The sequence below is a fragment of the Sphaerodactylus townsendi genome, linkage group LG14 (genome assembly GCF_021028975.2).
Source record: "Sphaerodactylus townsendi isolate TG3544 linkage group LG14, MPM_Stown_v2.3, whole genome shotgun sequence".
In the NCBI taxonomy this organism is placed as follows: Eukaryota; Metazoa; Chordata; class Lepidosauria; order Squamata; family Sphaerodactylidae; genus Sphaerodactylus; species Sphaerodactylus townsendi.
In genome coordinates, this window is record NC_059438.1 from 12,177,918 (window position 1) to 12,198,585 (window position 20,668).

The 20,668-nt window shown below is 47.3% G+C and overlaps 1 protein-coding gene across 1 annotated transcript in view; it reads right to left on the reverse strand.

The window, feature by feature from the left end:
• The window catches only part of LPCAT2 (lysophosphatidylcholine acyltransferase 2), a 36,389-nt gene extending 17,811 nt beyond the window's left edge, over positions 1 to 18,578 (reverse strand). Inside the window, exons 1-7 of the mRNA XM_048515921.1 lie at positions 18,404 to 18,578; positions 8,263 to 8,402; positions 6,972 to 7,189; positions 6,377 to 6,489; positions 5,349 to 5,409; positions 2,108 to 2,166; positions 702 to 736 (exon numbers count right to left, since the gene is read on the reverse strand). Coding sequence (XP_048371878.1) covers positions 702 to 736; positions 2,108 to 2,166; positions 5,349 to 5,409; positions 6,377 to 6,489; positions 6,972 to 7,189; positions 8,263 to 8,402; positions 18,404 to 18,568 — 791 coding nt within the window. The 5' untranslated portion in view covers positions 18,569 to 18,578. The remainder of the gene's footprint in view (positions 1 to 701; positions 737 to 2,107; positions 2,167 to 5,348; positions 5,410 to 6,376; positions 6,490 to 6,971; positions 7,190 to 8,262; positions 8,403 to 18,403) is intronic.
• Between the last annotated feature and the right edge of the window lie 2,090 nt (positions 18,579 to 20,668).

Here is a 20,668-nt window from a genome sequence, read left to right on the forward strand (position 1 = left end):
CTTCCAGATCAAACACACTGTTTTTATGCCCATGCATTTATGGTTCAGCATCATTTGGCAAGCTTGGGGTTCTGAGCTGCAAATCATTTTAACCTGAATACCACCTAAACTGTGGGGTATCCAAGATCTTAAATGGCTTCTACTGAGAGCCAAGACTGTCTCTTGAAGACTATGTGATTGATCTTCTGCTTTTCAATAGTTTATTTAAAATGAACATAGTACGGGAGGGGGTGTGGTTCAGTGGTAGAGCATCAGCGTAGTGACGTTTTACGGTTTTCCCTATTATTATGCAATTGAGTTATACTGAGAGCCAGAGTGGTGTAGTGATTAAGAGCAGGTGCACTCTAATCTGGAGAAGCGGGTTTGATTCCCCGCTCTGCCACTTGAGCTGTGGAGGCTTATCTGTGAACCAAATTAGCTTGTGCACTCCAACACACGCCAGCTGGGTGACCTTGGGCTAGTCACAGTTCTTTGAAGCCCTCTCAGCCCCACCTACCTCACAGGGTGTTTGTTGTGGGGGTGGGGGGGAGGTAAAGGAGACTGTAAGATCCTTTGAGTCTCCTTACAGGAGAGAAAGTGGCAATATAAATCCAAACTCTTCTCTTCTTCTTTGAGTCCCACAATATGCCAGCCAGCCTGATTACTGACAACTTATTTGTGACCCATGAGAAGCAGATTAGCATTAGGAGAGGGAAACTTACAAGGTGTTGCCCTGCCATGTCCACGACACAGTATCCTAGAGAATACAGAAGAGATTCTTGATTAGACAAGCTACAAACTGTATATAAGCAGCGGAAGCCGAAAAGCAAGCATTGTTATTCTTTAGGCAAAGGGCCACCCTTACAAGTGAAAAACCCTGATAGCAAAAAAGAATCCTGCTTCTGGCAATTGGTGGAGGCAACCAAGAACAGGGCCTTTTCTTTGGTGGCACCCAAGTTGTCAGCCTGAAGAGATCTTTGGGCAGATCTTTCCAGGGTTGGTTTCGTAATCGAGCAGAATAGCTATTCAAGGGACGGGTTTTGATCAGATGGCCGGGTGGGAAAAGGTGGGATTTGACCCACTTTTCTTCCTTGCAAGATTTCAAAAAAAAAAGCCACCATTTTGCAATGTTAATGGACTTGGGAAGGAAGAGAGAAATGGGTAGAGTTATGGGCTTGTGTAGGCAAAGAGAAATTATGCAGGGGGAAACGGTCAGATACCCCTTTTCCGACAATGGACCACAGTTAAATAGTTGCCTGCATGTTTGCTCTTCATCTTCGAACAAAAACATTGAGAAGAGCGTGGTCTGGTGTGCTGGGGCAGTGGGAACTGGAGAACTGGAGTGAGCAGGAATTAATTAACAACACAGGGCAGGTTTACATCAGCCAATTAATCCTTTATGACATTAGCACAGAGGCGTATCGGGGTAAATGGTGCCCGGAGACAAATTGTCTGCAGGATGCCCCCAGCTCCGCCCCTGATGCCCCCAGGCTCCACCCACTGCTCTTGACCCCGCCCATGTCACCATGGACATGGGCAAGGTCTAGGGTGCCCACCTCCCCCCCCAGACTCCCCCTGCCGGCTGGGAGCTCAGTCGGCAGGAGGGGGAAAGGAAGGGGGGAGTCCAGGGTGCGGTTGAGGGCGCTTGGAGGTAGCAGGAAGTCCTGCTGCCTTGTCGTTTTTTCATGCCTCGACTGATACGGACGGGTGTGCGAAAACAACAAGGCAGCAGGACTTCATGGTCACGTGATTTTGTGCCCCCCACGTGACCAGAAGAGTGACGCCCAGGGACAAGGGGTACATCAGCCAATTAATCCTTTATGACATCAGCACAGAGTTATGTGTGCAATTAAGAGTTATGTGTGCAATTAATCCTTTATGACATCAGCACAGAGGGACAAGGGGTACCCCTTGTCCCTAGGTAGATACGCCACTGCATCAGCATCAACAGAGATGTGCACAAATCACCACATCTCTACCTCTACAGGCAGAACTTTCAGATGCAGTCAAACCGCGGAGAAGTTTTTCAAGCTGACTTGAGCAGACTGCATGATTGGCTATGTGATCACGATATGAAACCACCACTGAGCAATTGCTTAGATTTTTTTTTTAATTAAAAAAAACATACCTTCTTGTTCGGGTATCGGAGTACGACGGGCTGAACGGGGGCACCTGGAATAAAGGCCCCTGAAAAGACAAGTTTGTTAAACCAGACAGGAAAACCATGATGGGAATAATTTACGTGGATTATTCCTGGAGAACCAATCTGTCACACTGAGTGGGACAGTGATAACAACTCTGACAGTGATAACACACTGAGTGTGACTAGCAATAACAACTCAGTTTGCAATTGGGTGTTTTGGGTCTTCTGGGCTGTGGGGCTAAAGGTCTGGTAATTTTTGCTCCTTTGCTTTGAAAATGCCAGCCGGAGATACAAGTGAAATATTAGGGGCAATAATGACCAGACTGCAGCCCGGAAAACCCACAACTGCCACTTGAATTCCAGCTGTGAAAGCCTTCTCCAGTGTATCAGTTTGCAAGACTTGAGCCACGCTGATAACAAGACAACATTTTGAAGGACATTGGGCCTTTCCCCACTTACCTTAAGCCCCGCGCTACTTGAGCAGAGTAGCACGGGGTCCCCCGGAACTCCCCACGACAGGGGCGGAGACAGCGCAGCCGCCCCGACGCTGCCGCTGTCGTGCCCCCTCAGCATGTGGCATCCCAGGCGCTCTTCTTAAGGGCGCCTTTTGATGACCCCACGCAGAGCACGGGGTCGTGGGGACGCCCGGGCGCGCACCTGGGATGCCGCGCGCTGAGAGCAGCGCACGGCATAGGGGGAATGGAAGAGAGTGTGGAAAGGCCCATTGATTCATAGGGTCACCAGGAGTCAGAAGTTTCGAGTGAACGCTCCCAGAGCAGCCAGTGACACCCTGATGTCACTTCCGGTTATCCAATCAGAAGTGATGTCACAGCGTCTAGACGAGATTTCATCCCAATGACTCATTATGCCCCCAAATCTCTCACAGGTATCCAGATGAGGGCCGGCAACCCAATCCTGGGCTCTCAACCAGTTTTCTGAGGAACTATCAGCTACGTTCATGATCAGCCCACCAAAGTATGAAGACAAATCCTTCATCATGCCAGAAATTCCAAGGCAGAACTGTTTACACTCAATCTGACAATTTATATACATAAGCCTTTATTGGGATTGTCAGAAAAAAGTTACATGAATTGGGAACAATTGCATGGATACATGATAGATAAAAGGCCCCACGGGGAGCACGACAAATACATTCTACTGGGAACTCTCAACTATCTCCGCAATGAAATTGGCGACCTCTTCACAAAGACCGGGTCCGAGTTGTTTAACAATAGAGATAACCTAGTTAGATCAGGCAGCCCAGATTGGAAGAAAGAATGTAGGTTGGTATATTTAGATCTGATGTTATCAAATCTGGTGCAGTGCAAGAGTTGGTGAGTCAGGGTTTCAACCACATTGAATTTGCAACTGCATAACCTTGTGGATTTATCTAAATTGCTGAACCTACCCTTTAATAGGGCAGAGGGCATAACATTAAAACGCGCAATGGTGAGGGCTCTCCTTGCGCGTGGGTTCATTAAGGTATGGAGGTAGTAGGCCACACGTCTCTGCTCAAATGGAATTAGGAGTTGTGTTGGAGAGCAGGTTCATTTGGCTGCTAGATGCAAATTTGCAAATTCTAGATCTAAAAGCCGATCTCTGAGCCTATTGTACGCTTCTGAGTAGGACATTAGGTAGAGTGATTCAATAGGCAGGCAGATGGAAATAATCTTTCTCTCGATCAGAGAAAACCAGGGGTTAGCCTGCGTGTCCTGTAGTGTCAATGAGACAAGGGAGCGTTCGGATGGCAGGTAGTGAAGGCGGAGCCAAAATCTAAAGGCTCTAAGCCAAGCTTTATGTTCCAGAGTGTTTTGCCCCAGTTCTAAACACAGGGCTGCGTAAGGGACGCAGTTTGGAACTCCCATTATTTGGTGGAAAAACTTGGATTGGGGGACATTCAGAGCTTGGTTCACTGCTTGGATCCAGATAGGGACCCCATAGAGTAGTTGGGATTCAGCCTTTGCATTGAAGATCCTTAATGCAGCTGGAACAAATGAGTACCCTCTGCTATAAAAGAATCGAAGGATTCCAGAGATATCCCAGAGATCCCAGATATCCCAGATATTCCAGAGATAGGGGAGGACAGAGTGAGCGCTGCCTTTTGGTGCAAGGACCAGGAAAGATTGTGTGGAAAGGTGATGCCAAGGTATTTAAAACAATAAACTTGCTCAAGAAGAACATTGTTTAGTTTCCAGAAATATTTTTTTGCGGGATCTAGCAAAAACCATTATTTTGGTTTTCTGATAGTTAATTGCTAATTTGTTGGTGTTGCAGTACTCAGAGAATTGTTTCATGAGCCGCCTTAGACCCACCCTGGAACGTGATAGCAGAACAGAGTCATCTGCGTAAAGCAGGGTTGATTAAAAATGTGAGGAGAGGTTGGGAGCGTGGAAGTTGGGACCTGTCAGAAGTGAGGGGAGGTCACTCAAATAAAGATTAAAAAGTGTGGGGGCCAACAGGCATCTCTGTTTAACTCCTTTGTTAGCCTCTATGGGGTCAGTAAGAAGGCCTTCCTGAGAGCACTTGATACGACAGCTGGTGCCCAAATAGATTTGCCTTATGACAGTGGTGGTGAACCTTTGGCACTCCAGATGTTATGGACTACAATTCCCATCAGCCCCTGCCAGCATGGCCAATTGGCCATGCTGGCAGGGTTTGATGGGAATTGTAGTCCATAACACCTGGAGTGCAAAAGGTTTGCCACCACGGCCTTATGAGGAAGAGCAGTCTGTCCTCAAAACCAAGAGCAGCAAGCTTGGCCCAGAGAAGTCCTCTGGGAACTGTGTCAAAAGCTGCCTTCAAATCAATGAGGGCAGCATAGAGTTTGCAATATGGCCTGCTTGCATATTTGGCTGCTAGGTGGGCTAGAACTATCGCATGATCGAGCGGGGATTTCCCTTTGGTAAAGCCAATTTGTTTGAACCCGGTGGTACGTGTTCGTTGAACCCATTTCTGGAGTTTCCGTAAAAGGAGCGTCGCATGGATCTTCCCAATAACAGATAGGAGACTGATGGGGCGGAAGTCAACCTGACAATTTACAGAGGAGCAAATTTTCTTAGTAATGTAGCTTTTATGTGAGAAATTCCCTTGGGTCTTCATTTCAAAAGCTATTTAGAGGTGACCGGCATTATTTTTTTTCCAGGTGCTTTAAACCAGTGACTATTTCACCTGACCTCCTCACGTTTTTCAACACGAAGGCATCCAATGCAAAACAAAATTCTCTTACCTTGTTTGAAAGTGATCAGGCACGAACGGTTTGTGCAGGTGCCTTCTGGGAAAATCAATACCTGGAAGAAACAAAGCAAAGGGACATTCATTTTTCATGAAACTCCACTATTGCACACACACAAAACGTGGCAATTCAGGTTGAAACATTTGCTTTCTTTTGTGATGCATAGGACAGCAGGGGACAGGACAGAGAAGGCTGTTGCTTAGCTGAGGGATATGTGGCCATGCTATTTATTTATTTAGGGACTTCAGGGAAGGTCTCTGATCCAGTGATAGAGTGGGAGAACTTATATTATCCGTGACAAATGTCTCAGGTTCAACTCCTCCAGTTAAAAGGATCTCCAATATATTTATTTATTACCGGTTTTATACGCCACCCTTCCCTTCATGGGCTCGGGGTGTTTAACAGCATCTAAAATACGGAATCAATTTAAAATCAGTACAGCCAACACACAATTTACTAAGATCTGCAAGGCTAACTACGAAGACTCTTATATTATATTATCCGTTACAAATATCTCAGGTTCAACTCCTCCAGTTAAAAGGATCTCCAATATATTTATTTAGTACTGGTTTTATATGCCACCCTTCCCCTCATGGGCTCGGGGTGTTTAACAGCATCTAAAATACAGAATCAATTTAAAATCCGCACAGCCAACACACAATTTACTAAGATCTGCAAGGCTAACTACGGAGAATCACCAAAGGAAAGAGATGGAATAATATCTGATAAAGGATAGAAGATGGCGGAGAGGGAGGCCAAGATGGAAAACATCAGCTGCCACTCCCGTATACCTGGTGGAACAGCTCCATCTTACAAGCCCTGTGGGACCGTGTTAAGGTCCCTCGGGCTCAGATTTCACTGGGTAGAGCGTTCCGCAAGTCTGTGGCCAGGGCAGAGAAAGTTGAGGCAAGCCAGATATCTTTTGGGACCATGATGGACCACCAGTAGGTTTTCAATCACCAAGCGGCGTCCTCTTCAGGGGACACATTGGGAGAGAAAGCCCCATGGGTACTGACTTATACCTGTGGCCATGAGTCTTCCGAAGTTGCCCGCTTGCTTATTTCATTGATTGTCTTGTTCCGAGAATTGGGATCAACGCGAGATACCACAATGGGCTGAAGCGACTGAAGAATTCCTATTAAAAACAGAAGTATTACTCGTTTGCTTTATGATTCCTCCAGGCCATGTTTACATGGTATATTTTTTTTGACATGGCGATTGGTTCAAAAGACCCGTGTCAGTTTTAACAACATTTAACCAAATTCAAACTCAAAGACCTTTATTAGGCATCAAGAGAACATACAGATAAAACTGTGCAGTAGTATGAGCCAGAGTTTGACGGAGTAAAACAACTGCTCATAGTTCATGCAGTACAAACTTCAAGAAAATAAGCGAATAAAAGGAGAGCCAGAAACTTATTTCATAATATCGAGCAGGAACTTGGCCACCATTTTCAACTGGCTTGTGGCGGCCAAGCGTTCATAGCGATGTCGCTTTTTGATCCATTGATGTCGGCTCTTCCTATCATTGTGAAGCAGAATTCACCAAGCGTTGGATTAACCAAAGCTCATATTCTCAGATAGCCACAAGGAGTCACTGCTCGCAAAAGACACGTACTTCCAAGAATGGGGACTCTGAGGTTCTCTGTTCTAGACACGATCGACGGCAACCCAGCAATGACACAAGCAATCCCGTCAAAGAAGGTGGAGTGGGGGGCTACAGCGAAGATCGGTGCTTCTGCGCGGCTGGCTGGCTCGCCTCTCACTTTCACACGGAAGCCCATCACGAAGAACAAGGCTCGGCCCAAGAACCTGAGGCTGATGTTGGGTACGGACCTTATAAAGAGGACGGGACAAGAATCAGAGCCGTGAATCTAGAGCTTAGCTCATGACAAAGGTCTCTAGCACAGGGTTTAAAAGCAAAAGAAAAGATTCCCCAGGCAAGATGGAGATGATTTTGGATTTATATCCCAATTTCCTCTCCTGTAAGGAGACTCAAAGTGGTCCACAAGCTCCTTTCCCTTCCTCTCCCCACAACAGACACCTTGTGGGGTAGGTGGGGCTGAGAGAGTCCTGAGAGGACTGTGACTAGCCCAAGGTCACCCAGCAGGAATGTAGGCGTGCGGAAACACATCTGGTTCACCAATAAACCTCACGGTAAAGGAGGAACTGAAAACATTCTCCAAACTGTTTTCAGTTTCTTGTGTGGAAAAGGCCTTTGTTTTGATTTGATATGCTATTGCAGATTGAATAAAGCAAGCACATTATTTGCTTATACGCAAATGATTTTTAGGGACAAATGACAGACAGACACAGAGAGAGACACAGAAAGAGAGAGAGAGAGAGAGAGAGAGGCCGTTTCTGCACGGCCACGATGGGGGTTGGGTCGGCGTACATGACGCCGACCCAACCCCCCCGGGACCGTTCGCACGAACGGTCCCGGTTGCGGTGGGGAAGATGACAACGCGGAGCGCTGTCGTCCGATCGACCTACCTGCTCTGTGACTGTCCGGCGCATTGCCGAGGCCACGGGATAGGGCCCCCCTGCCCTGCGCGACCGCTCTGGTGTCGCAGGGCAGGGGGGCATGTCCCCAGGCCTCGGTGATGTGCCAGATGGTCACAGAGCAGGTAGGTCGACCGGGCACAGGGGGAAGGGAAGGCGCCCTCCAGTCGCTGTTTTCCGTAAACCTCGCTCGGGAAGCGAGGTGGGAAAAGGGCGGCTTTGCGTCGCTCGGGAGGAGCGAGAGCGACGCGGCTGCGAAGCAGCCGCGCCCCCCATGCGAATGGCTCCCTGGGGACAGTGTTTTTGCCGTCCCCAGGGCGCTGTATTAGGCCCATGCAGAAAGGGCCAGAGAGAGAGAGAGAGAGAGACAGATATTCCTATTCACATTTTCTCAAAATAGTTCTTACCTCTTCCACCCGACCAGTGGCACAATCCCTTTGTGATAACTGCAGGAAGTGGCCAGGAATGCGAACGGCCATGCCACAATCAAAATCAGCAGCATGCAAGATACCCGTAGCGGGAGCAGAATAATTCCCAACAGGACAGCCTGGGAAACGAGAGACACGTTGAAACAGCAGTGGCCAAGTTATCAGCCATGTTGGGCTTGCTTGCAGGTGCTCCAGAACTGTTCATGTTGAGCCCCCTTTCTCCAGCCAGTGCGCAAGCCAGAAATATGGACACGCAGGAACTCCAGAGTTTGGCCTGAACTGCTCATCATATATCGGGTTTATGCAGAATATACAGCTCTACTGGGGTTGCCAAGGGAAAAATCGGGAGGGTTGCCAACTCCAGGTTGGGAAATACCTGGACATTTTGGGGGTGGAGCCTGTGGAGGGGAGGACTCTGATAAGGTATAATGCCACCTTCCAAAGCAGCCATTTTCTTCAGGTGAAATTATCTTTGTTGCCAGGAGATATTGAGTTGTAATCAGTGGTGGGATCCAAGAATTTTAGGAGCAGGTTCCCTCGCCATCCCCCCCTCAGCAAAGGGGGCAGAGGCGTACCTAGGCAAACCTGAGCCCTGGGCAAAATCTGAGTTGGATGCCCCCCCTTGGGCAGCCACCCCACCACGACCCCCCAAATTATTTTTGCACCAGGTCATTTCTAAATCATCATCACATTATAGAAAATGCCCCAACTCACAAATCTGAACACAGCAATGGTGAAACACACAGGTCCTTTGATAGAGATGGGTGAGATAACAGGTACGAAAGGCTGAGAATCAAGGAATTGCAATACCTGGAAGGGATTAACCCAGTTCAGGGAGTTACATTATTAGTCACAATTGCTATATGGAATTTTCACGTTCAAAGGCAGGATGCCTCTCGGGGAGGCGAGGGCATGGAGATGGAAAAGCGGACCCAATTAGTAACCCCCTCTCGGCACACACAAATAATTAGTAACCCACTCTTGGGAACTGGTGAGAACCTGCTGGATCCCACCTCTGGTTGTAATCCCAGCTACCCCCTGGAGATTGTCAACCCTAAAAATTAGAGATGCTCCAATATCTGAGATGCTCCCCCATTTGGGGAGCTGTGAAACTGGTCTTGTTTTTGAAGTCTGCATCAGAAACCTCCTTGCGGGTCTGTTTATGATCAAATAGGGCACAGCACATGGGGCATGTTGGGTCTGCTATAACTTTCAGCTCCCTCTGTTCAGCAGTGGCATAGGAGGTTAAGAGCTCGTGAATCTAATCTGGAGGAACCGGGTTTGATTCCCAGCTCTGCCGCCTGAGCTGTGGAGGCTTATCTGGGGAATTCAGATTAGCCTGTACACTCCCACACACACCAGCTGGGTGACCTTGAGCTAGTCACAGCTTCTTGGAGCTCTCTCAGCCCCACCTACCTCACAGGGTGTTTGTTGTGAGGGGGGAAGGGCAAGGAGATTGTAAGCCCCTTTGAGTCTCCTGCAGGAGAGAAAGGGGGGATATAAATCCAAACTCTTCTTCTTCTTCATTCATTATCTGCTCACGTTGCAGAGACGGAGCTTCTGCAAGGTGACCTGGGGACAAATGCCCCAGGTGGGCTCCCGTTCGGTCACATGGGGGAGGCACAAAATCACCCCACACTCCTCGTCCTCTCCTCCTTGGCCTGGCCTGGCCCTGTCAGGCTACCTGGGACCGCCACCGCTGGCTAAGGTAAAGGGGGGGCGCGGTGGGAGGGCGCCCAGAACAGGTGTTGCCCCAGGCACCATTTTCCCTCACAATGCCTCTGTCACAGGGACATGTATGCATCCCTGTTGGGCTAGAAACAGCTTGGGAATGGCATCCAAAAGACCCAGGCTCCAGCCTTCCTGTCCCATCTGCACAAAAGTGTACATGCAACAGTGAATTTGGCCGAGACACTTCCTTGTTCCACCGCTTTCACTGCTTGGTCATGCTACAGGTGCAGCTTTGCTCAGCAGGGAAAGTTTGAGATTTCTTTTAAAAAGCCTTCTAAAGGCTAAGTGGGCTGCCCCGTATCCTTCTGAAAGGGGAGCTTAGCTCTGCCTGCCTTCCCCTGCCCCACATGGGGGCCTCGGCCTCTCTGCAAGTTCCCCTTTCAAAAAGGATGAAAGAAACCTTATGTCTGACCCAGTTTAAAGAAGGAAGACCCCCCATAAGCCCAGAAGTCACGCTCAAAATGAGCCTAGGAAAACATCCCACACAAGAAAGTTGATGTAATTGTAAGAATGAACGGGGTTCCATGTTGTTATATCTTCTCAACGGACAGATTGGAAAAAGATACAGGGTCCAGAATGCTGAAGCAACATGTTACAAGTTTGGAATTTATGGAAGTGAAGAAGAAAGAAAGAAAGAAAGAAAGAAAGAAAGAAAGAAAGAAAGAAAGAAAGAAAGAAAGAAAGAAAGAAAGAAAGAAAGAAAGAAAGAAAGAAAGAAAGAAAGAAAGAAAGAAAGAAAGAAAGAAAAGGAGTAGTAGTTTGGATTTATATCCCCCCTTTCTCTCCTGCAAAGAGACTCAAAGGGGCTTACAATATCCTTTCCCTTCCCTCCCTCACAACAAACACCCTGTGAGGTGGGTGGGGCTGAGAGAGCTCCAGAAGAGCTGTGACTAGGCCAAGGTCACCCAGATGGCACTTGTTGGAGTGCACAAGGCAATCTGGTCCACCAGATAGGCCTCCACAGCTCAAGTGGCAGAGTGGGGAATCAAACCCAGTTCCCCAAATTAGAGTGCACCTGCTCTTAACCTCCACACCATGCTGTCCAAGTAAACCAGGCTTTAGAGGAGATGGGAACACTGAATAAAGCACAACTACAAAATGTCAAAGGACCGAGATGAGGAAAAGTGGTTCCAGTCTACCAAGCACCAACAGCATCTCTGGAAGTCAGAAAAATGCTACTAATTTTTTTTTTTTCCAATGGGGTTGCCGCAACGTCAGCTCAGGAAGTGTTTCACTCGTTATCCTCTCTTTTGACCAATTGCCAAAACAGATGCAACACAACTTCCTCTCTTGCAGCCTCTAACTCAGCGTCAGTTCCAGCGATGCACCAGAGATTCAAGGGAGGCAACTTGAAGGCAAATATTTGAGAATCCTCAAATGCAAACAACATCTGGTTTGCAGCACATACATCACGTGCGTCAAGCACATTCGTTATTGAGTATTGACAAAGGTGCAGGCCGACAATGATAAACAAACTTCCAGATGGAGGAATGTTCTCAGGGTTACAGTATTCCTCTGGTGCCTCTCCTTGGCACAGTAGCTACCAGTTGCCCCTCAAGAGTCCAGTCAGCAGACTCCACAGCCAACGAGAGTTATACAGCCAAGATGGAAACTGGAGAGAGAGCAATAAAGTTTCTAGTTCTTGTACTTAAAGCATCAAGATTGGGAGCTCATAAGTCATCCCCTCACCAATACATTCAAGGGAACCCTTCTAAACAGAGAATTAAAACTTCCCGGCATTCAAAACAGGTGCAAAAGAGCAAGATGAGACCAGGGAACGGCAGGAACTGAAAGCTTTTCTTTAGTGCCAGATCAGATAAGAAGCCAATTAGTATCCCTGGAAGCTACAATTTGAAGAGGGGGGGGGGGGACCTGTAGAGGAATGAAAGAGAGAGGTTATGAAATATGCTTGAGCTTTCAACAGGGAGGGAGGATGGAGGTAGGAAGGCCGGAGAGCGAATACTTCCTCAGAGTTCAGCAGACTTCAGTGCTATGAATATCAAAGGACGAACAATCAACACGGAACAGAGAATCCACTCTCTGAATAACCTCGCTGTGTGAAAGTTCAACAAACTTTTGGAACAGAGAAGCCACTTCCTTTTTCATCCAGTTTCTCTCACCACCTTCCCTTCTCCCCGCACCCATCAGAATTCTTCTGAGCATGCCATGACTTCTCGCCTCTATAAACAAAACAGAAAACCCCAAGATAGATTTCTGACCTAGCCTGTTCATCATCAAGCGAACAGCAGTGTTTGGAACTGGTAGGCAGTATATTCAACGTCCTCTACAACAAAGTGACAGCTGAAATCGTATATTTAATCTAAGAGGCTCCAGTTATAACAGAGGTCTGGAAAAGGAACTTGGCATTTAAATACAACTAGCAACACTGAGGACCTGATTCAGAGAGGAGGGGACTGGTTTGTAATGGTTAGGAATCTGGACTATCATCTGAGAGAACAAATCCACACCCAGCCACAGAATCCGCACCCAGCCCAACAACATTCTCAGATAAAACCGTCTCAAGGGTTGATGTGAGGGCAACCAGAGGTATGGGACACATGTACTAGTTTGGAAGACACAGCAACCCTGTTGTGTAAATAAATGCAGAATTCTGCCCTCACCCACTTCATCCAGTCCTGGAGCTCAAGAATAGAGACAGACAAGACTGTAAGGTTGCTAGAGAAAGACATTCATAGTCCACTCATATCATAGAGCACAGAGGCTGTCAAATTCAGGAGGGTCTGTGGCTCTGGTGTAGAGCATCCGGTTGGCTTGCAGAAGGTTTCAGGTTCAATCCCCAGCATCTTCTGTTAAGGGAAGAGGCAGCAGGTGATATGAAAGACCTCACCTGAGATGCTGGACAGCTGCTACCAGTCTGAGTAGATAATGCTGACCTTGGTGGACCACTGGTGGACAATACTGGCCTTGGTGGACCACTGGTGGACAATACTGACCTTGGTGGACCACTAATTTAGTACAAGGCAGCTTCATGTGTTCAAGGGTTCAAACACCACCTCAGATCATGGCATGCAGTAGCCTGAGGCTTACAAATATGCGCCACTCTCAAACAGTTTACCATGGTCATCTCTGGACCGTTCGGATTGAACCAGCTAGATACAACTGATCTCCAAACAACAAAGATCAGTTCTTCTGGAGAAGATAGCTGCTTTGCAGGTTGGATTCCATGGTGTTATACCTTGCTGAGGCCCCTCCCTTCTGCAAACTCTGCCCTTTGCAAGCCCCACCCCCAACCCCCCAGGAATTTCCATACCCAGCATGAGTCATTTTAGCATGGATCCCATTCCTACCAGTTTCCACCCCCCACCCACCCCCCGCTTTTCACACCCTCATGAAGATGCAACCTAGGAAACAAAGGACTGTTATTTTATTTCCAACAAATCAAACTTCAATGGAGCAGATTTCAAATAAAACACTTTTTTAAAAAAATCCATCTATATAGTTTTAAAATCATTAAACGGCACATTAATCATTTTGGCATTAAGAAGGGGACGCGAATTTGCAGGAGCCAAGAATTCTGCATTCTGGAACAAAAGGAAGCAAACCTGTTTCTAAAGCAGGACGTGAACTTGATTTACTTCCTCATAATAAACAGGTTTGACCTGCTCCCAGAAAATACCCCCATGCAAGAAACAAAATGCAGAGCTGTGATACCGGGTAACAAATGCACTATTTCCACCCCCATCTCTCCTCCCTGGCTGGGTAGCACATTCATTCTAGAGTCACAACACTGTCAGACAAACCACAATTGCTGTCTTTAATTCCTCCAGTAACAATGCTAACATTCACTTTTCTGTTCATCGAAGCCAACCCACCACCAGTCTCATAATAACACCCACGACTGTGTGTATAAAGCCATTAAAATGTGTTTCATATACCACCATTTTTAAAAATGTTATGCCACAATTCTTTAAGGTGCCTGAAGAGTTGTGTTAAACCTCTGCTACCACAGAAACTAATATCTACTCAAGTGGTGTGAAAGTTATTGTTGTTCTCAGAGGAAACTAGTCATTTTTTAAAAATAGTTTAGGGCAGCTATTTAGAAGAAGAACAGGTTGGATTTATATCCTGCGTTCTTCTCTTATAAAGAGTCTCCAGACATCTTACAAACTCTTTTCCCTTCCTCTCTCCAAAACAGACACCTGTTTGAGAAGTAGGTGGGGCAGAGAGAGTTTGGAGAGAGCTGTGACTAGCCCAAGATCATCCAGCGGGCTTCATGTGGAGGAACAGGGAAACAAATCCACATAAGAGTCTACCACTCATGCCGAGGAGTGGGGAATCAAACCTGGTTCTCCAGATTAACTTCCACCTGCCCTTAACCACTACACCATGCTAGCTGTCAGCTAATTTATTTATTAGTTAATTTAATCCTCCGCCAAGATTAACAGCAAACTTTCCCTAATCTTGTTGCATGCTAAGGAACAGATACACTATTTTTCTGTGGGGTTTTTTTTCACTTTCAGATTTTACCCAGGGCCACCAGACGGAAGGTTGTTTTGCTTGTCTTCCAAGAAAGAGAAGTTTCCCATGGCGCCAGTTCAAAATAAACTGCATATCCTTCCTATTATCAGATTTTAACAACTCAGACTATGAGACAGGAAATCCTGTTCACAGTGACCGGAAGCCACCGATGAGCCAAAATACCCACATAACTGAAGAAGCACCACATAGTTCTTAAAATCAGCATTAAAGGAAAAGCATTTCATACCACTTGCATGTAATATGGGTAAAAAAGCGACTGCAGATTTAACCTGTTGGTGCATAGTGCATTTGGCTGCCTTAATCTCAATCAGACCATTAATCCAGCAAGGTCAGTAGAATCAGAATCGAAAGAGACCACAAGGGTCATCTAGTCCAGTGGTGGCGAACCTTTGGCACTCCAGATGTTATGGACTACAATTTCCCATCAGCCCCTACAATTGGCCATGCTGGCAGGGACTGATGGGAATTGTAGTCCATAACAACTGGAGTGCCAAAGGTTCGCCACCACGGAATTCTAGTCCAACCCTCTGCCAAGCAGGAACACACAATCAAATCACTCCTGGCAGATGGCCATCCAGCCAGTAGAATCTACCCAGATTGCCTATGATCTCCAGCATCTCTACGGAGATCTTTCACAGTCCCTACAACCAGAAGATGCTGGGAATTGAACACGGGACCGTTGGCGCACAAAGCAGAGTGCTCTACCAAAAGAGATACAGTCAGCATGGTGCAAAGGTTAAGAGCAGGGGACTAATGTGGAGAACTGGGTTTATTCCCCAGTCCTCCACATGAAGCCTGCTGGGTGGGCTTGAGCCAGACACAGTTCGCTCAGAACTCTCTTCAGTTCCACAAACCTCACAAAGTGTCAGTTTTGTGGAAGGTGATTGTAAGCTGCTTTGAGACTCCAGTGTGGTGTAGTGGTTAAGAGCAGGTGCACTCTAATCTGGAGAACTGGGTTTGATTCCCCGCTCTGCCACTTGAGCTGTGGAGGCTTATCTGGTGAGCCAGATTAGGTTGTGCACTCCAACACGTGCCAGTTGGGTGACCTTGGGCTAGTCACAGTTCTTTGGCACTCTCTCAGCCCCACCCACCTCACAGGGTGTTTGTTGTGTGGTGGGAGGGGGAAGGAAAGGAGATTTCAAGCCCCTTTGAATCTCCTTACAGGAGAGAAAGGGGGGATATAAATCCAAATTCTTCTTTTTCTTTCTTAAAGGTAGAGAAAAGTCAGGTATAAAACCTAACTCTTCTTCTACTCCCAAGCAAAGGAAGAGGGGTTGGGGGGAGCTGAATATGTTTTTTAAATAAGCATGCCCAGTATTGCAGAAGAAACATCCTGTGTTAACAAATGGCCTATAAAAGGAAACAGAAGTAGGGCTAGCAGATTCTGAAACTTACGAATGTCACAAGTTAGATCACATGAAACAGCCATGCATTCAAACCTTTGCCGTCGAGTTCCTTCTTCCTTTTTTTAAAAAAAAGTAAATACTGGAGGCGACAATGACCTACTTCACGCTAACCCTAAGTGTTCTGATTTCGTTTGTAAAATGTATTCTTGGGCACTTTCCCCATCAATTAGTCATCTTGCACAGAGCGGTAAGTTGCAGTCAAAGCAATGCTCATGATCTGAGTTCGGTCCCAACAGAAGTCAGCTTCAGATGGCTGGCTCCAAGTTGTCTCAGCCTACCATCCTTCCAAGAGCAGTAAAACAAGTTTTATTGGGGGTAAAGTTTAGATGACTGGCAAAAGCAACAACAAAGCAGTCCATAAACAAAGAAGAAGAAGAGTTTGGATTTATATCCCCCCCTTTCTGTCCTGCAGGAGACTCAAAGGGGCTGACAATCTCCTTGCCCTTCCCCCCGCACAACAAACACCCTGTGAGGTAGGTGGGGCTGAGAGAGCTCCCAGAAGCTGTGACTAGCCCAAGGTCACCCAGCTGGCGTGTGTGGGAGTAGCACAGGCTAATCTGAATTCCCCAGAGAAGCCTCCACAGCTCAGGCGGCAGAGCTGGGAATCAAACCCGGGCCCTCCAGATTAGATACACGAGCTCTTAACCTCCTACGCCACTGCTGCTCCAAAGTCTGCATGTTGTGATGGGCAGGGGAGTACCTCCCAGGTGACCACATGGGGCCAAATTTCCCTGGGGCTGCAGTCATTTAGTCATGTGGGGGGGGGGCGGAAAATAGGAGTTTCTGCAGTCCTCCATTCCTGCTGGGTGACATTGGGCCGGTCACAGTTCTCTCAGAACTCTCAAAGCCCCACCGACCTCACAAGGTGTCTGTTGTGGGGAGAGGAAGGGAAAGGAGCTTGTAAGCCACCTTGAGTCTCCTTACAGGAGAGAAAGGTGTGGTATAAATCCAAACTCTTCTTTTAAAAGGATTGCAGAAGATTTCCCCCCCTCTAACTGGCCATGCTGGCAGGGGCTGATGGGAATTGTAGTCCATAACATCTGGAGGGCCAAAGGTTCGCCACCACGGAACTATGACCTCAGAAATCTGCGGCTGGTGACATCAGATCATACTGAGTCATTGCCCAAACAAGGGTATCTCTGGATACCAGATTAAAACAAGGGATCAGTCCAGTTGCTTTGAAAGCTCTCCCCAACCCCCAAATGCTGTTAGTAACTGGTCTACATAAAATATATAAACATTGTATATTTGTCCTGCTCACATAAACCTCTTTGGTCGATTGCTGCCTGTTATGCAGCTATTTAAAGATGAACCTGTAAAATAGAGCTCTTCCAGGAAAGTTTTTGTTCTTAAAAAAAGCACACCAAGTCCCTCATCCATTATCCTCGCTCTACTCATAAGCGATCGAACCATTTCTGTGTTCCAGAGGAGGAAATTCAGTCTGAAAGAATTATGTAGCCTTCCCCGGCCTTGGAAGATGCTCAGAGTCAGTCTAGCAGCAGTTTGGGCGGGAGGCCATCTCAGAAGTAGAGGACCACTATGCAGAGGGAGAAAATGACAAGCTCTCTTTTTGAGGTCTCTTGGCTTCAAAGCCCTAAGAGGTCATTATAGGTCAGCTGCAGTTTGACATCAGGTCTCACCACCAGAGCTCCACGCCAAATCCCCAAACTCTGAAGGAGCAACCTCTGTCCCCAAGACCGGACAAACACAACTTGGAAAAGAAGCCAAAGGTCCATGCCTCCAGCTTCTCCTAGAAGGCAGCAACCCAGGCTGAGCTCGCAGGGTCATCACCAGGGAGCCAGAGCCCCTAAGAATTCCCCCTTTGCTTTAGAGCAATTCCCTCTCTGGCTTCTATCAGAACAAGAGTTTGGATTTATACCCCACCTTTCTCTCCTGTAAGGAGACTCAAGGTGGCTTACAGGCTCCTTTCCCTTCCTCTGCCCACAACAGTCACCTTGTGAGGTAGGTGGGGCTGAGAGAGTTCTGAGAGAACTGTGACTAGCCCAAGGGCACCCAGCAGGACTGTAGGAGTGCAGAAACACATCTGGTTCACCAGGTAAATCTCTGCCACTTAGGTGGAGGTGTGGGGAATCAAACCCGGCTCTCCAGATTAGAATCCACCTGCTCTTAACCACTACACCACGCTGGATCCGGATCAGGTTGCAGTCCGGATCTCCTGCTTGCTCGGGCCCCTGGGGATTGGACACGGGCGAGGCGCACAGGTGGGGAGCGCATCTCTGGAGTTTTACGCACGACTGCAAAGGCGCGCCCCGGTGCGCTTTTGGAAAGGTGCGCGCTGGTGCGCCTTTGGAGAGGTGCGCTTTTTGGAGAGGTGCGCGCCTCCTCTCCCTTCTCCAGGGGACTTAGTGCATGGAGGGAGTTTACTCGTGAGTATCCCAGTCCTCTCACCCCAGATGCTCCCCTTTAAGCCTTCTGCCTCCCTCCCTCCTTCCCCCCTCCCGTTCCGCCTCCTGTTTGCTTACCCGGTACTTGTCCTTGGCGCTCAGACGTTGCTCTTGCACGAACGGGTTGAGGACCTGAGGCGGGGTGAAGGATTGCTGCCGGGGCAGGGTGAAGACCCGCTGATGCTGATGGGCCATGTCTCTCGCCACTACCGCCTCCACAGCCGCTTCTGTGCAAAGAGTCATCGCCACACGCCTTAAGAAGCGGAGATGCTACTGGAAGGCTGGCTCCTCCTTTTCCTCTCTGCGCCGGCGCGGGAAGCGAGCGGGATGGGGGGGGGGGGGGGGGGGGATCAGCAGGTGGAGGGATGCCAACTTTGCCCTCCAATCCTGCTTCTGTGCTGATCTTTGCAACCTAAATAAACAAAAAAGTCCATCTGAAACTGATTTGTTTTGGAGGGGGAGGTTGCAAATCAAACAAGTGTTTAAGGACACAGGGTCCGTTTTTGTCTAGTTTTTGTTGTTGACAATTTCAATTGACAATTTCCAAAGCTGGAGGGGCAGTTCTCCAACAGGGAAGTTTCAAAGGGAGATTGCAATGTGAAATCGCAGAACATCAGTTCATTCACAAGTTAACAAATCTCCCCCCCCCCCCACACCCCCAAGGGCTGGACAGGGATATAGAATTCTTATTTTGCTATAGGTGCTAATTTTCTGCATTTCCCACCACTATGAATACCTCCCAGGTCAGATCAAGATCATGTACATTGTACTTCTACATGCCGACTCCTTCCCATGTAACACTCCTCCCACCTTCTGACTGTGATATAAGTGGTCAGGGATCTCCATTCTTATTTGTATATGATGAAGGGAGCATTGGCTCAAATTTGTCCTTGTCAGTTACTTTATGTTGATATAAGTATGCATCCCATAAAATGTTGGTATGAGTATGCATTCCATAAAAATATGTATATGCGTGAATACTACGTTCGTCAGAAATAAATACATGGATGTACCTATGGTCAGACATTTTAAAGAAGAAGATGAAGACGAGTAGTAGTAGTAGTAGTAGTAGTAGTTTGGATTTATATCCCCCCTTTCTCTCCTATAGGAGACTCAAAGGGGCTTACAATCTCCTTGCCCTTCCCCCCTCACAACAAACACCCTGTGAGGTAGGTGGGACTGAGAGAGCTCCAGAAAGCTGTGACTAGCCCAAGGTCACCCAGCTGGCGTGTGTGGGAGTGCATAGGCTAATCTGATACCCCCAGATAAGCCTCCACAGCTCAAGCAGCAGAGCAGGGAATCAAACCCGGTTCCTCCAGATTAGAATGCACTTGCTCTTAACCACTACGCCACATTGAAATTTATGTTGTTTCAGGGTGGGGACTGGTATGCAACTAAGCAATTTTTATAAACACATCCATAAGCGTGTTTCATCAACATGATTCATGTTTTGAGCAAGATGGTTTGCTGACCATTTTCCAAATGATTCAAATACTCACTAGATGCGCACAACTTAGTTTCAGAGGGAAGTGAGTCCAATAGTTTTTTAGGGACCAAAAGGATTTTCTGTTTGAGTTTTGCCTCTTGCCAAGGGGGGTTTGCCTCTTAAAAGCTTATGCCCATAGGAGACTCAAAGGGGCTAACAATCTCCTTGCGTGTGTGGGAGTGTACAGGCTAATCTGAATTCCCCAGATAAGCCTCCACAACTCAAGCGGCAGAGCTGGGAATCAAACCCGGTTCCTCCAGATCAGAGTGCACCTGCTCTTACAATACAATAAAATCCCACTAAAATTGATCTTTGTTTCGTTATTTTGACAGTTTTTGAACCACGGAAACTCTACAGACACCAATGTGATGATTTTACCAAAGGAAGTCAAATACATTTATTGTTTGAGAAACATGACACCTTATAGATTGATTACCACCATGAACTTGTCTTGTTTCTTATAGATACAATGGCAGGAAAGGGTAGATATCCTCAGTATTTAAGTACAGGACTAATGTGGAAAACAGTAAAAGAGAATTAGAAGATAATAGGAAGGTAACTGTGTTCAGTGTTCCAGTAATGTTCACATGCTTTTGCAAGCTGTTCCTTTTCAATTCCCTGTAAGTTATACTTATGGTATTAGCATGTTTAAACTTTGTAGGAGGATTTACCAACCATAGCCTGAAGTGGTATAGTCCATTCACAGCAGGATTTACCAGCTATAGTCTGAAGTGGTATAGTCCATTCTACTTCCAGGGCTATGCCAACTCCTTCTCCAGCCCTGGTGAACCACATCTTTTAGCCTATGCCAGTGATTCCCAAAGTGGGCGCCACTGCCCCCTGGTGGGTGCTGCAGC